At 45.6% G+C, this 15,191-nt stretch overlaps 1 protein-coding gene across 1 annotated transcript; it reads left to right on the plus strand.

Annotated features, from left to right (window-relative positions):
• The first annotated feature begins 1,688 nt into the window (after positions 1–1,688).
• On the plus strand, positions 1,689–9,488 carry LOC103699278 (putative multidrug resistance protein). Its single transcript, XM_008781318.6, has 7 exons — positions 1,689–2,286; positions 2,388–2,442; positions 2,570–2,748; positions 2,899–3,356; positions 3,466–4,006; positions 6,432–7,328; positions 7,951–9,488. The coding sequence occupies exons 1-7, from the start codon at positions 2,035–2,037 to the stop codon at positions 9,325–9,327; spliced, it is 3,759 nt and encodes a 1,252-aa protein (XP_008779540.4). The 5' UTR covers positions 1,689–2,034; the 3' UTR covers positions 9,328–9,488.
• The last annotated feature ends 5,703 nt before the right edge of the window (positions 9,489–15,191 follow it).

The following is a 15,191-nucleotide window of genomic DNA, read 5'->3' on the forward strand; positions in this document are numbered from 1 at the left end:
AGGTTCGTAGGATTACTCCTGATGGTCATTTTCTGCATGTCCACAAGTGAAACTAGTAGTTTGCTTCCTGATGTGCACCAATTACTCCTGTCTTGTTGGAGGACAATAAATCCCAGGGTGTTTCAGCTCTTATGTTGGTCTCCTCCAACGAAAAGGATGACCAATTCTGCTCTCATGACCTGCTTGTTTCCTTACTCTTGATAGATGTTGCTTTCGATCGCCTCCCTTCTCAACCTTCATGATAAAATGCTTTAAATTTTTAGATTGGAGCATTTAAATGTTACTTTATTGCATATAGTTTTCTTGCTTTTCATGGTTCATCAACAATATTAATCCATGAACAATCCAAGTGAAAGTACCCTTTCCAACTTACATAAAATAGATATCGATCACCTTCAAATCTCCTTTTATTTCTATTCTTTTTTTTGAGAAACTCCTTTAATTTATTTTCAATGATTAATGAGCTTATTACTGCCACATATAACACAGATGCATCAACTGTTGCACACAGCTTCTTGCTATTGACTCCAATTTATCGATGAAATTTAACAATACATTAAGCTAATACCACATTTCATGTATATAATCTCATGTATTCATAATCTTTTCCTTTTTATCCACCATGCAAATCTTAGCACCACTATGAGGTTTAGTTAGTGTGTTTTCTTTTATTTTTCTAAGCACATTTTATTTAAACCTCAAACTAATGATATTTTTTTTTGGAAACTGGATGCAATAATAGTTATTATTTATTTAAATAATGCTATTGTTCATTATATCTTTTATACTTTGTGGTACCAACTACCAAAGTCAGGAAAAACTCTCTGATTGCAAGATGATTGCCATGGATCAACTTTTTCTTCTTTTTTTTTTGTATTATTGGACAATTCTTAAGCTCAAATTATTTTAAACACGGCTGTAGCTAGGTAAGAGACATGTTGGGGCTTGATCAAGCAAGAATCCGACTTGACTTAATCTAATCTTGAAGCACGATTTCATAACCAGGGTCAACTCCTTGTACAAACATTTTACCAGTCAAAGGATAGCAACAAGAGAAGAAACAAAATTTCTGAAGAACAACAATCAGGACAAAATTTCGTCCGGCATGGTCTACTCATAAATTTAGCTACATACATAATTTTCGTAAGATACCATTATTTTTTTGTCATAGTGATCGATTTCATCTCACAATCAAGAACTTATGATACCGAGTAAATCAAGTCCCGTACCACTCAAACACCAACTTACTAGATTGAATAGAAGATGACTCGATCTGGGCGTAAGCGAAACAGGTAGAAAAACGTGCTCGAAACCTGTCGAAAATCCAAGCTTACGTCGGGGCGTGTCGGTGTGAAAGAAGCGTATCATAATATGACATAATTTAACGAGCCACGTCTAAGAAGATCGCTTGTCGGTGTTCACAAAATCCAAAATGAAATTGGAATCGGTACCTAAGCGAACCACGTCTAAGAAGATCCCCATGCCTAAGTGCCTGTCCCCATTTTGGCCGTATAGCAAGGAGAGGTCAATTTATTAATAACGTAGATATATACCTACCTCTAAAAACATTTAACAAGCTAGGATTAGCCGATGGCCATCCCTTTCCAGCTTCCATCTAGCTCCTGTGTCACCCTCGGCCCCCCTCACTTCAATATTTCACGCCCCGAGGACCCGCAGCAGCCGTCACTGATGACGATACCACTGCCATGCACCATGGTCAACCTGCAACCTTCGCCATGTCCATCTTGCCCTCTAAATTAAATTTAAGTTGCCACCGTTCCAATTCCACCTCTCATGTGCTTTATAAGAAACATTTCCCTTGAATGGCGTTCCCCACCCACGCTTGTTAGCTGAGGGGGCGCACGGCACGAGTATTCCACCTTTCATATGTGAGTGCGTATAGAAAGTAGGTGCTTGCTTCGAACATTTAAGCGGTATAAGGTTGTTCTTAGATTGGCTACGGTCCTCTGGTGTCTCCCTAGGCTAGTAGTCTCCGTGGTATCACCCTGGGAGAAGCGCGCGGTAGAAAGAAAGATGGAGAAAGGAGAAGGGGGTAAGGGGAGCAAGAAGAGAGGAAGCTCGTCTTCCATCTCTTCTTTTAGGACGATCTTTATGCATGCAGATACTGTGGATATGTGGCTGATGGCTTTGGGCTTTCTCGGCGCCACGGGAGACGGACTTTCGACGCCCGTCATGCTTTTCATCACCAGCAAGGTCTTCAACAATCTGGGCTCCGGCTTCTCTTCTTCCATTGACTCTTCTCAATTCGTTCACCACATTGACACGGTGACCCATCCTCCCCTTCCCCTCTAATTCCTTCCAATATGCCTGCCTGCCTGCCGAAGTATTCATATATGGTTTCCTTTTTTTTTTGGCTCTTTCTCCAGAATTCGGTGGATTTGCTCTACTTGGCTTGCGGCTCGTGGGTGATGTCTTTCTTAGGTACCTTTTTTTCCCCCTTTTTTATTTTATTGAGAGAAAAAAAAAAAAAAAACTTAGCTATTATGGCTTCTTTGAATTTTTTTAAACTCATCTTGAGATGCTTCTGAGCTCCTAATGATGATTGCAGAGGGATATTGCTGGACGAGAACGGGAGAGCGACAAGCATCGCGGATGCGAGCGCGATACCTGAAGGCAGTTCTCAGGCAGGACGTGGAGTATTTCGACCTCAAGGTGGCTTCCACGAGCGAAGTTATCACCAGCGTCTCCAGCGACAGCCTCGTCATTCAAGACGTCCTTAGTGAAAAGGTCCGCTCTCTCCTTTCCATGGCCTCTTAAGTAACAACCATCAGCTGCATGCTCCTCTCTCTCTCTCTTTTTTTTTTTGTTTTTTTCCTCCCCCCGGGGCCTAAAATAATCGATGCTTATGCGAAAAAGCGAATGACGGATGAGTTGCAGGTGCCCAACTTCATAATGAACGGGGCTACATTCTTTGGCAGCTACATGGTGGGGTTCTTTCTAGTATGGAGGATGGCCCTGGTGGCCCTCCCCACGGTGGTGCTCCTCATCATACCTGGCCTCATGTACGGCAGGATTCTCACGAGCCTCGCCAGAGAGATTCGCGAGGAGTACAACAAGGCCGGCACCATCGCCGAGCAGGCCATCTCCTCGGTCCGGACCGTGTACTCCTTCGTCGCGGAGTCCCGCACCATGGCCAAGTTTTCTGCCGCGCTCGATGACTCGGTGAAGCTCGGGCTCCGGCAGGGCCTGGCCAAGGGCATCGCCATCGGGAGTAACAGCGTTACCTTTGCCATCTGGGCCTTCTTGGTTTGGTACGGTAGCCGGCTCGTCATGTACCATGGCGGCAAAGGCGGCACCGTCTTTGCCGTCGGAGCTGCGATCGTTGTCGGTGGCCTGTAATACTCCCTAACCTCAACGACTCATCTTCTTCTAATCTATTTGACTGCGGACGGACGGCATATACGCATATATTTTGCTTATGTGTTCGATGGGTGGTGCATGCAGAGCTCTTGGGTCGGGGCTTTCGAATTTGAAATATTTCTCGGAGGCGAGCTCGGCGGGGGAGCGGATCATGGAGGTGATCAAAAGAATACCGAAGATTGATTCGGACAGCATGGAGGGTGAGGTCTTGGAGAACGTATCAGGAAATGTGGAGTTCAGAGCGGTCAAGTTCGCATACCCATCGCGGCCGGAGAACCTCATCTTCAGGGACTTCAGCCTGAAGGCGCCGGCGGGGAGAACGGTGGCGCTGGTCGGCGGCAGCGGGTCGGGGAAGTCGACGGCGATTGCGCTGCTGGAGAGGTTCTACGATCCATCCGGTGGAGAGATTTTGGTGGACGGGGTGGACATCAGGAGGCTCCAGCTCAAGTGGTTGCGGTCACAGATGGGACTGGTGAGCCAAGAGCCGGCTCTCTTTGCGGCTTCCATCAAAGAAAACGTACTTTTCGGCAAGGAAGATGCCTCCACGGAGGAGGTGGTGGCAGCGGCCAAGGCCTCCAATGCCCACAACTTCATCTCTCAGCTGCCTCTGGGATACGACACTCAGGTTCCCTAATCTTCTCTCTCTCTTAGCGAAATTCTCGGAATTTGATGAAAGGTAGGGAGGCCAAATTCCAAGACCTACGCTTCAAAACAAAGAGTTTAGGTGAGAAGGGTACCATTAATGTACGCTGCTGAGACCCATTTAAATGCCGGTGGACTTTACGAGAAATCCTCCGGAAAAGTCTCACCACCCGATAAACTTTCTTCGGACCGTAACCTATGATTTTCGTTGTAATTTACACAATAATCTCCCCCTGCAAGCAATAGGAGCCGCACAAACTTCCCTGAAAGATTTGGTACTGCATGCCGCCACGTGTGGATTGGGTGGAACCATTGGCAATTTAACATATAGGGGCACATAACGTGTATGGACCAACTTGCGTTCCCGTCTATGTCAGCATCCCTCTTTGTTTTCTTGGTCGGATGTGGAGAATCAGCTCAATAGCGGCCAAATTATTTCCTTCCATTAAACACTGAACTGCTATATGCGGCAAGGCTGATGAAAACGAGCCCGTACCGGCATTGAGGAATAGATAGGAAAGAGAAAGAGAGAGAGAGAGAGAGAGAGAGAGGAGAGACACGCCGGCGGAGCTCGCCAAGGAGCTGGTGCCGGAAATAAGAGCTGTTAAGAAATTTGCTGATTCTTAAATGAAGCCAGCAAATTTGCCAATTTTACTTATGAATCGTCTAATTTTTTCCTTCTTTTCCAGCGCCGGGCTCTGCTAGCCCTTTGCCGGCATCCTTTCTCTCTTTCTCTTTTTCTCTCTCTTTCTTGCTCTTTCTATCTTTCTCTTTCTCCGGCTCGTGTCTCGTTTTTGGAGCTAAAGCCGTACCGATGAACCACCGGTACAATTTACTGGTATGATTCGAAACGGACGGAACTGTCTGATTCGGATCGGTTCCGCCAATATTGACCCTGCATATAGCTTCAACCTATTAACATCATATATGAGACATCTTATTTAATGACTCTCTATCATCTGATGGGTGTTATCTTATGATGCATAGCATTTTATGATGCAAATCATATATTTTTTTATTATTTCTGGCACTAGTTGCTGATACGAGCTTGCTAACAGTATTAAAATTTATAAATAAATTTATTGTTTTTTTTGTGTGTGCATTAGGCTGCTAACAAACGTCCATTAGCTCCAACTGAATGTTGGTTCCATAACAAACTCTTTTTTAACCCACAATCAACAACTTCTCTCCCAGACCAAGAAAAGGAAAGGAATCAAAACTCTAGTGTACTTCCTGTTGGTATTATTTCTTTCCTCAGCTTGACGTTCGCTTCCCGGTGTGTGATGTTACACCCCAAGTGCGGACGCCGGTGAAAGGGTTGGTGCTTGTCATAGCATCCATCCATTCGCGAGGAATTTGCTCGTCGGAGATGGTGAAAAAGCACGAGAAATGATTGGTATGCCCCCACTTCAAAAATGGCGAAAGTTCGGTGTGATTACCTGCAATCTAGGCCGTTGAGTTGATGGAGAGATTCACACTGGACGGCCATGTGGCAGCGTGATCGCCAGGAGAAGTCCACTAGGCCAGTGCTCTGCAGGACAGGCAGAAGGAAGCCCCTCATGTCCTGCTCGCTGGGCTGCACTCACGCCTTCCACTAGGTGGATCTGGGAAGGGCACTAGGTGGATGCTTTGGGTATCACAAAGGAATCTGATGACAACTATGCCCACTGTTTGCTTGACAACTTCTGATGACAAAAAATGGCGGATATCTTATTAAAAGCTAATTACCCTCGCTTTCTAATACCCCTTAACACTTCCGGGTCGTAGTTTCCATCGTCGATTTAAGTCAATAATGAATTATAAATACATGAATTGGTCTGAATAGAGTATATATCTTGACTCTTGAAAGCTGCCCTAAACTGGTGTATTTTATTTCTTACGTCCAACATAGAATAAAAACTGGATAAACGTATATTATACGATCAACTCCTGCTGCGGGCCTGCGGCACCTGCTTATATTATTATTTTTTCTTCGGTAAGTCTTCGACCTATATATTCCTTGATGCGCCAAATCGTGGTTCTACGTAGGGCAAACCATGAGCAGGCCTTAGGCCTTGCTCTTTATTCCAATGCTATACTTATCAACAGAGGTTATTCCTCATTATTAGTGAAACTGAATCATGATAAAAGAATATATTATCTTGACAGAGTACCTTAATTATTTATCTCTTTAACGATTACTACTTCTTGGTCAACAAATCCATGCTCTGGATCTGGCATGTTTCTTTCTTTCTTTCTTTTCTTTTTTCTTTTTTCTTTTTCATTCCATACGTACGTAATGGTGAGTTAGTGAAACCATTCATCCCATTGTTATTGCCAAAACATGGAGCGAAAATTTTTTCTTGGTGGATTTATTTTTGAAAAAAAAAAAAAACCGGGTTGTCATCATTTCATATGGATGCACACAGGTTGGAGAAAGAGGCGTTCAGATGTCTGGAGGTCAGAAGCAGAGGATAGCAATAGCCCGGGCAATTATCAAGTCGCCTAAGATACTTCTCCTAGATGAGGCCACGAGCGCGCTGGACTCGGAGTCGGAGCGAATCGTCCAGGAAGCGCTCGATCTGGCGACGGTCGGCCGGACCACCATCGTCATCGCTCACCGCCTCTCCACCATAAGGAATGCGGACATCATCGCCGTGGTCCAAGCCGGCCAGGTCATGGAAATCGGTTCGCACGACGAGCTCATCCGCAGCGAGGACGGGCTCTACTCGTCCTTCGTTCGGCTCCAGCAGACCTCGACGGCAGGCGAAGAAGGCGCCGCCGCATCCTCGTCGATGATGAACTTAGCATTATCGTCTCATCTGGGCAGCAGCAGCAGCATGAGCCAGAGGTTCTCCGCCGCCAGCAGGTCCAGCTCCGCACGGTCTTTTGGGAACGCCGGGCCGGCGGACGAGTCGGAACCCGAAGCACTTCCGGTGCCTTCGTTCCGGAGGTTGCTGATGCTGAACGTGCCGGAGTGGAAGCAGGCATTGCTGGGTAGCTTGAGCGCCACCGTGTTCGGGGCAGTACAGCCGCTGTACGCATTTGCTATGGGAAGCATGATCTCAGTTTATTTCTTGACCGACCACGATGACATCAAGTCGAAGACGAGGACTTATTCTCTCATCTTCGTCTCGCTGTCGGTGTTCTCCTTCTTGATCAATATCGGGCAGCACTACAACTTCGGAGCCATGGGAGAGTATCTCACCAAGAGGGTCAGGGAGCGGATGCTGTCCAAGATTCTAACTTTCGAAGTGGCCTGGTTCGACCAGGATGAGAATTCAACAGGAGCCATCTGCTCTCGTCTCGCCAAGGATGCCAATGTGGTCGGTAACATAGAATCTCTCTCAGTCTCTCCTTTTGCTTTTTTTTTTTTTTTGAGTGAATTAAAAAGTGATAACATGTTATCTTGCTGATCACTTCACTCTTCCAACTTTGCTAATTACTTAGGTGGGTAGGGTAATTAAGAGGGTGGCTTAGCGATTGCTGTCATTGAGGTATGACGTCTGATTGGTGGTTCTGGACGTAGAAATAGTACGAACCATGTTAGAATAGAAAAGAAAACCACAATGCATGTCAAGACAAAGCACAGAAAAAGCGCAAGGCTAGATGCCTGTCAACTCTTCCACTATTAGCGAAACAGTTGGTTTTGTCTTTTCTACTGCATCTTCCAAGAGGGCTGTTACCGTGAGAGACAAAGTGAAGTGGCCAATAATTCTATCAACTTTGTCCGTTTGGGAAGATGCGTCGTGCTTGGGGTCCATATGCGAGGTTGCGACGTTCCTTTCCAAACGGCTAAAGTAGTCGGAAGGTGCACGCCATGGCACATCACCTATGCTGCCAACTTGAAAAAGACACGACCAAACTTGATGTGCGATGACTATGCATATCTCGGGACATGTTAATCGCCTGATCGATCAAATAGTATGATTCTTTGTTGTTGTGCAGGTGAGATCACTGGTGGGTGATCGGATGGCTCTGATCATTCAGACCGTGTCTGCAGTCACCATCGCATGCACCATGGGTCTAATCATCGCATGGAGGCTGGCCCTGGTTATGATTGCCGTCCAGCCGGTGATCATCGTATGCTTTTACGCCCGTCGAGTCCTCCTGAAGAGCATGTCCGGCAAGGCCATCAAGTCCCAGTCGGAGAGCAGCAAGCTCGCCGCCGAGGCGGTCTCCAACCTTCGCACCGTCACCGCCTTCTCCTCCCAGGATCGCATCCTTCGCTTGTTCGATCACGCGCAAGAGGGCCCTCGGCGGGAGAGCATTCGGCAGTCCTGGTTCGCGGGGCTCGGCCTTGCCACCTCCCAAAGCCTCATGACCTGCACCTGGTCCCTCGACTTTTGGTACGGCGGCAGGCTCATCTCCCACGGCTACATCACCGCGAAAGCGCTCTTCCAGACCTTCATGGTCCTCGTCAGCACCGGCCGTGTCATTGCGGATGCCGGCAGCATGACCACCGATCTCGCCAAGGGCGCCGATGCCGCGGGCTCGGTGTTCGCGATTCTGGATCGGTTCACTCGCATCGAGCCTGAGGACTCGGAGGGCCACCATCCGGAGAAGCTGATCGGCGACGTGGACATCCGCGGCGTCGAGTTCGCCTACCCCGCGCGCCCGGACGTGATCATCTTCAGAGGTTTCACCCTCAGCATCCAGGCAGGGAAGTCCACGGCATTGGTGGGGCAAAGTGGGTGCGGCAAGTCGACCATCATCGGACTCATCGAACGTTTCTATGACCCATTAAAGGGGACGGTGAGGATTGACGGCAGAGACATAAAGTCGTACCACCTTCGTTCTCTGAGGCGGCACATCGGACTGGTAGGACAGGAGCCGACTCTGTTTGCTGGGACCATTCGAGAGAACATCTTGTATGGGACGGAAGGAGCGACGGAGGCCGAGATAGAGAGCGCGGCGAGGGCAGCCAACGCTCATGACTTCATCAGCAACCTGGAGGAAGGATATGACACTTGGTGTGGGGATCGTGGGGTGCAACTCTCGGGGGGACAGAAGCAGCGGGTTGCAATTGCGAGGGCAATTCTAAAGAACCCAGCGATCCTGTTATTGGATGAAGCAACAAGCGCATTGGACAGTCAATCAGAGAAGGTGGTGCAGGAGGCATTAGAGAGGGTGATGGTGGGGAGGACGAGTGTGGTGGTGGCTCACCGGTTGAGTACCATACAGAATTGTGACCTCATAGCGGTGCTCGAGAAAGGGGTGGTGGTGGAGAAGGGGACTCATGCCTCCCTTCTGGCCAAGGGGCCGACAGGATCTTACTACGGTTTAGTCAGCCTCCAACAAGGCAACAAGGGGGGGCAATCCTAAGCACAACTGTAACATATCTATTCGCTTTTCTCTGATCACGGAGCGCAGTAGATCGTCGATTTTGGATGTCCTTTGGTTTGGCTATAAGTGCTTCGGAAAATAATCGCTTATTATGCCGATAGGGTTTTCTATTTCTCTTAATGCTATAAATTGTTTATATCTTTCGTGATATTCGCCGTGCAATGTCAATGTGGTGCATCAAAACAGAACAAAAATATATCTTTTGTCTGGATCATCATTTTTGTAAACAGAAAAAAAAAAGCTAATATACCTAGTTAATTACTGGGCTGCAAAGGGAAACAGATTAGTTTTTTTTTCTTTTAATCTGATCCACTTGATCGACCTAACTTAGATGCAGGCCAAACCACATAACTCGTGCATAGGTCGTATGCAATGAGCAGCAATAGGCTCCTAATAGGAGTCTGCTTTCCCACTGAAGTCGGCAACTCCGAGAAATAGGACTCCCTCCCCTCTATGGCCCTCGATTGGCGATCATCGTGCCTCTTTTTTCTTTCTCCCTCTTTCTTCCCTTTTTTTTTTCTCTTTCTTCCTTCGAACTCGCCCTTCCCTATCATTGTACTTGTCGAAAATTGAGGCTAGAGAATGCCACCGGAATCGAGGTTTAGCAAATTCGTCTAGTGAAATTTGAAGGTCAAAGGTGGAAAAGATAAATAAACCTTATACTCCTCATTAGTTTTCGAACTTGTAAATAGACCTTACACTCCTTATTAATTTTTAAATTATCCTATATTTTTTTATGCATATGGTTTGTAACTAATGATGTTATGTTCTCTTAAAATTCAGGATTGACATATATATTATGAAAATGATGCTTTGTTATAAAAATAATTTTATAAATATTTTTATTAAAAACAATATGTTTATGAAGTACGAATCTTATCATATCATTTAGTATTTTTTCATCTATTTATATGTATATTTTAAGAAAAAATATAAATATTTTTAAGGCTCTTACGTAGCTATGTATGACCTCTAGTTCCATGCGAATATAGGCTCTCTCAGTAGGTATAAAATTGGTATATAAAATATGATACTTTGTCAATTACAAACACATGCCCTATTACTTTAGTACGAATATTTGTGAGTAGTACTTTGAACTATGATAAGAGTTAAATGATATAAAGAATGATTTATGAATTTATTTGCTATATAAACTTGAAACTATCTTTATGAAGGATGGATGATTTGTTCATGCATAATTTGCTTTATGATTTGCTTTATCATATTGTACCATGAAATGATTTATTTTGTAATATCTATTATTGTTCTTAAATAATATATTGTCATAGAAAAACTTATGCATAATTCAGTAAAGTAGTGTAAATTTTAATAATTGAGCTATATAGCTCATATCTCTTTTTATTTTCTCTTGTCAGACAAATAGGGTCACTGAGAATGAAAGATGGTCTAGGTTTGGAGTGCTTGCTAGTAAGTTTGGCGATTTCATAGCAGAATTTTAATTCTTTAATTGACTATGATTTGTAGTTGATGATTTTTTGAATTTTAAGATTATAGATTTTGCTATCTGAATTTGGACTTAGATGGCCTAAACAGGCATTTATTTATTAATTTAATGGACAAAGGATTTGGATGTTTCACGTTATATTTCATTTGACGTAGATTTATATACAACTTATGATTGTTGGCTTCATGTTATTATGAGCAGTACTCCTCGATAGTATAGCCTTATTATATCCCGCATTTAGGGTGTGATAGAATTCCTTTGAGATCTTTGTCGATTACATGTAAGACCCCTATTTGTTTCCACCCAATTTTTGCTCGTTTTACCTGCTTGGATTGGTGGAATCCATGATTCATTACAATCATAGGGAGAAATAGAACGCGTGGAAATTAAAAAAGTAAAAAAATGGCATCCCAAAGGAAGCCAGCATCAGTAATCCAAAATTTAAGAGGTAATGGAATCCTCTCAAAAGTTAATTTATGGTATGAAGACGACAATGCGGATATTATGAATGAGAAAGGTCAACTTGATGCAACGAACTTGCTCCTCTCCTACCCTTTGCCATTCTCCCAGTCCACCCCGCTCTCAACCGTCCAAATAGGCCCTTTACACAGCCCCATTCAGCTCGTGGAAAGTAATTCAGCAACCAAGAAACGTGCTCTTTCCAAGTGTGCCGGTTCAGCCGCCACAAAGTCAAAAAGCACCAAGAGTGCTCGTCGCTTCAGCCACTACCAAGTCATCAAGCAATAGATCTAAAAAGCGACGCGAAGGCTGCCAGAACTTACTAGAGCCTGCAACAAGTCACAGGTCGTTTCATTGCTTCTCTCGAAATATATTCCATCTCCCTGCAAGGACAATCTTCCTCATTAGCTCTGCTAATTGCCGCTGAAGTAGCTGGTTTTTCTTTTCTTTTTATGACATGATCAACATAGGAGGCGGGAGTTCGGCTTATCATCGCTTGTCCATAAATAGAAATCCAAAACGTACAGAAGAACACAACTCCCCTCAACCCAGCCTCCATCAATGGAAAAATGGAGTCTGAGATGCACCGATACATTCTAGTGATATCGATTGATTCAGTTTATGTGGAGTGAATGTGCCAGGGAAGAAAAAGAACAAAAAAAAAAGTTTATGATGCCTTTTCCCCTGCTTCCCTGTTCTTCGGTTGACTTTTTTCAGTCGAGATGGGCTGAGAAGGGGGGCTCGGACGGTGGGGATTTTTTCTCGCATCCGGACACTATGGTGGGGACGTCGGAGAACGTAGCCCTGATTGAGGAGGTGACGAAGTCGGAGATCAGGAAGGTGGTCTAGTCTGGGCTTTGGGGGAGGACAAAGCTCCTAAGCCTGATGATTTTTTCCCTTTTTTCTTTAAGATGTATTGGGGCATTGTTGGAAGGACAGTGGTGGAGGCGGTCCAGTTATTTTTTAGGTTAGCGGCTATGTCACATGACTGGAAGACGACTTTTGTCACCCTGATCCCGAAGCAGCGCGATGCGGCGGAGCCTAGCCACTATAAACCTATTAGTCTTTGCACCACCCTCTACAAGGTGGTGGCGAAGATACTAATTGGTAGGATGCATGCAACCTCTCCTTCCCCGTCCTATTTGTTTGAATCAGGGGGCATTTGTTGGCGGTCGGAGCATTACCGACAACATCAAGATAGCTCAGGAGATGATGTGGGACTTGTTGCGAGTTTCGTGACAGCAGTGTTACATAGTAGTGAAGCTCGATATGGAGAGAGCCTATGATAGAATCCGATGGTGCTTCTTATGGAGGGCGATGGTGAGCCTCGGCTTCCATAAGATTTGGATCTCCTGGGTTATGGGGTGTGTGTAGGGGCCGTCGTTATCCATCTTGGTCAACGGCACACCATCGCCCTTCTTCTGGTCAATCGTCGGGTTGTGCCAGAGTTGTCCCTAATTCCCATACTTATTTATCATCTATGCTGATATTTTGTCTCGTGCTCTGTGACATGCTTGTGGAGATCAGGCGCCGGAGGAGGCCTATGTCCCAGCCCTCGGCGCCCAGCCGATCTCTCACCTCCTTTTGGCAGATCATTGCCTTCTACCAGTTAGGGCTAGGCCCAGGGATGCTTTTGTTCTTCGAAGAGTCTTGGAGGATTATTGCTTAGCATCGGGCCAGAGGGTGAATCTCTAGAAATTGACCATTGCTTTTAGCCTGAAGACTGAGGTGCAGGTGCGACAGAAGATCAGAGGGTTACTTGGCATGAGGGAGCAGGATGGGCTGTGGAGTTACTTGGAAGTTCCTATCACTGGAAGAAGGTTGCGGGTCTCGGACTGTCAGGACGTGGTGCGCCAAGTGCAGCAGAGGCTGAAGGGTTGGAGGGCAGTCTCGCTTTTCATGATGGGTAGGGTGACTAGTCAGGTCAGTGCTTTGCTCTATGTCTGTGTCTGTCTACCTTATGTCTAACACCGTTGTCCCAAAGACGGTGTTGATGATGATTGAGAGGCTTGCTCAGAGTTTCATTTGGGGGACGCAGGGCGGTGGCCGGGGGGTGCATCTGGTGGCTTGGAAGCAGGTATGCCAACCGACTAGACAGGGGGGCTGGGCGTTTAGTCTCTGCTGACCAGAAGGGAGGCGTTGATTGCTCGGCACATGGCTAGGGTTATCTTGGAGCTGCAGTGCTTTTGGAGTCAAATGATGGTCGTCAGGTATGGCCATGTTGGGAGCAGCGTAACCCCATCTGGGGGCCGGAGGGCATCACCAGTTTGGCGCGAGATCTGCAAGTACGTGCCTATGGTCCTGTTCAGATGCAGGTGGTTGATTGGTGATGGCCAGAGGGTGGACGTGGTGGAGGATGCATGGGTAGACGAGCTTCCGCTAAGGCGCTGGCCGACCCTGGTCAGTGTTGAGGTTGGGGAGGGACTTCGGGTGCGTGACCTTCTTCTTCTTCTCGGAGGGGGGTGGGATACCTACCGGATTGATTAGATGTTCGGGGAGCCACTTGCGGAGTGAATTCAATCGCTCCCAGTTTCGAGGCACCCCTGTCTTGACGATAGGATATGGAGCACGTCCTACAGGTCTAGAGTTAGGGTGGCCGACGTCTGCTGCATTGTTTAGGGTGGAGGGCAGTTGGAGGTGGATTTTGGCTGGATCTGGCGGTTTTAGATTGCATTCTAGAGTGGCCTTATTCCTTTGAAAGGTCGCTTGGGGTCGGCTACTGATGAGACTTCTGCTATGCAGAAGGGGCATGGGTATCCACCCCGAGTGTCCTGAGTGTCAGACAGATGAGTCGCTGGACCATGCTATTGAAAGTAACCCTTGCGGGCTGCATGCATTTATTTTCAAAAAAAATTTATAGCGGAAGTATTTAAAAATTAAACTATTTAATTTTCATGCATGCTAGAGATCATATCTCTACAACAAAATTAAGAACCATGATTTAAATGTTTATGTAAAACATGAAACAATGAATGTATGTCTAACATATAATTCTGAAATTTCAGCAACCATGTTTAAGATCTAATCTTAACTTTAATGAGATCAAATCTCATACCTGATTCCTTAGAGGTCTTGGATGACTCCTTGATCACGCTTTGCAGCCGCACACGTGTCCGGCCTCTATAGATTGTCCACGCGAAGCCCTAGGTAGATCGTTTTCCGCGGGAGTACTAGCTCGCGCAGGAACGCTGCAATGGCTGAAGCTTTCTCCTTCCAAACACTTAACCTTTGATTGTTCTTCAAGAAGATGGAGGATGGACGTGAGGAAGAAGGAGAAGAAGGGATGGAGGCCCTCAAGAAATTTTTTCAAAATTTTTTGAAACCTCTAAATATTGTATATCTTGAACCCTAGGCGTGGGGGTCTTTTATAGGCCAAAGACTCTCCACGCCTCACACCTAATTTAGCCAATTAATTTGGCTGATAAAATCCCCAAAAAATTATGATAATTTGATAGCTAAGAGGAGATAAAAATATCCAAATTTCGTGTATTTTGGATCCCTAAAAGATAGGAATTCATGCGTTGAAAGTTCAACCGCAGACCACCCTATTTCATGCGCCATGCAGTCCCTACAAATTAGGAAATTCATATAAATCTTTTTAGGAAGATTTGAGGCGCCATTTTTATAGGAAATATAGCCCCACGCCTCCTCTCTTCTCATGCCAATTTTTGGCTAAAAATAAATAGGATAGGCATGGAAAATCTTGGGGATAAATCAAGGTGTTATTCTTCTCCAAAAAGATAAGGATGGGTTCCTAAAATTTAGGAATTCTTCTCCTTATCCAATTTTGATTATTTGGACTCAAAATCCTCATCAAAGAAGGTGTTCTAGTTGATTTGGATCAAGCCCAATCCAATTGGGTTGGGTCAAGCTCAATCTACTTGGGTTGAACCCAATCCAATTAGGTCAAACTCTGATG

This window comes from Phoenix dactylifera, chromosome 2 (genome assembly GCF_051530095.1).
Source record: "Phoenix dactylifera cultivar Ajwa chromosome 2, Ajwa_hap1_PhDact_Kaust_v1.1, whole genome shotgun sequence".
NCBI lineage: Eukaryota > Viridiplantae > Streptophyta > Magnoliopsida > Arecales > Arecaceae > Phoenix > Phoenix dactylifera.

What these genes read in the sequence shown, in the direction of transcription:
- LOC103699278 (XM_008781318.6), top strand. Translation starts at nt 2,035, where the DNA reads ATGGAGAAAGGAGAAGGGGGTAAGGGGAGCAAGAAGAGAGGAAGCTCG. An exon ending in GTGGGTGATGTCTTTCTTAG is followed by an intron (nt 2,443 to 2,569) that starts GTACCTTTTTTT and finishes TGATGATTGCAG; the next exon opens with AGGGATATTGCTGGACGAGA. An exon ending in TCGCCAAGGATGCCAATGTG is followed by an intron (nt 7,329 to 7,950) that starts GTCGGTAACATA and finishes GTTGTTGTGCAG; the next exon opens with GTGAGATCACTGGTGGGTGA.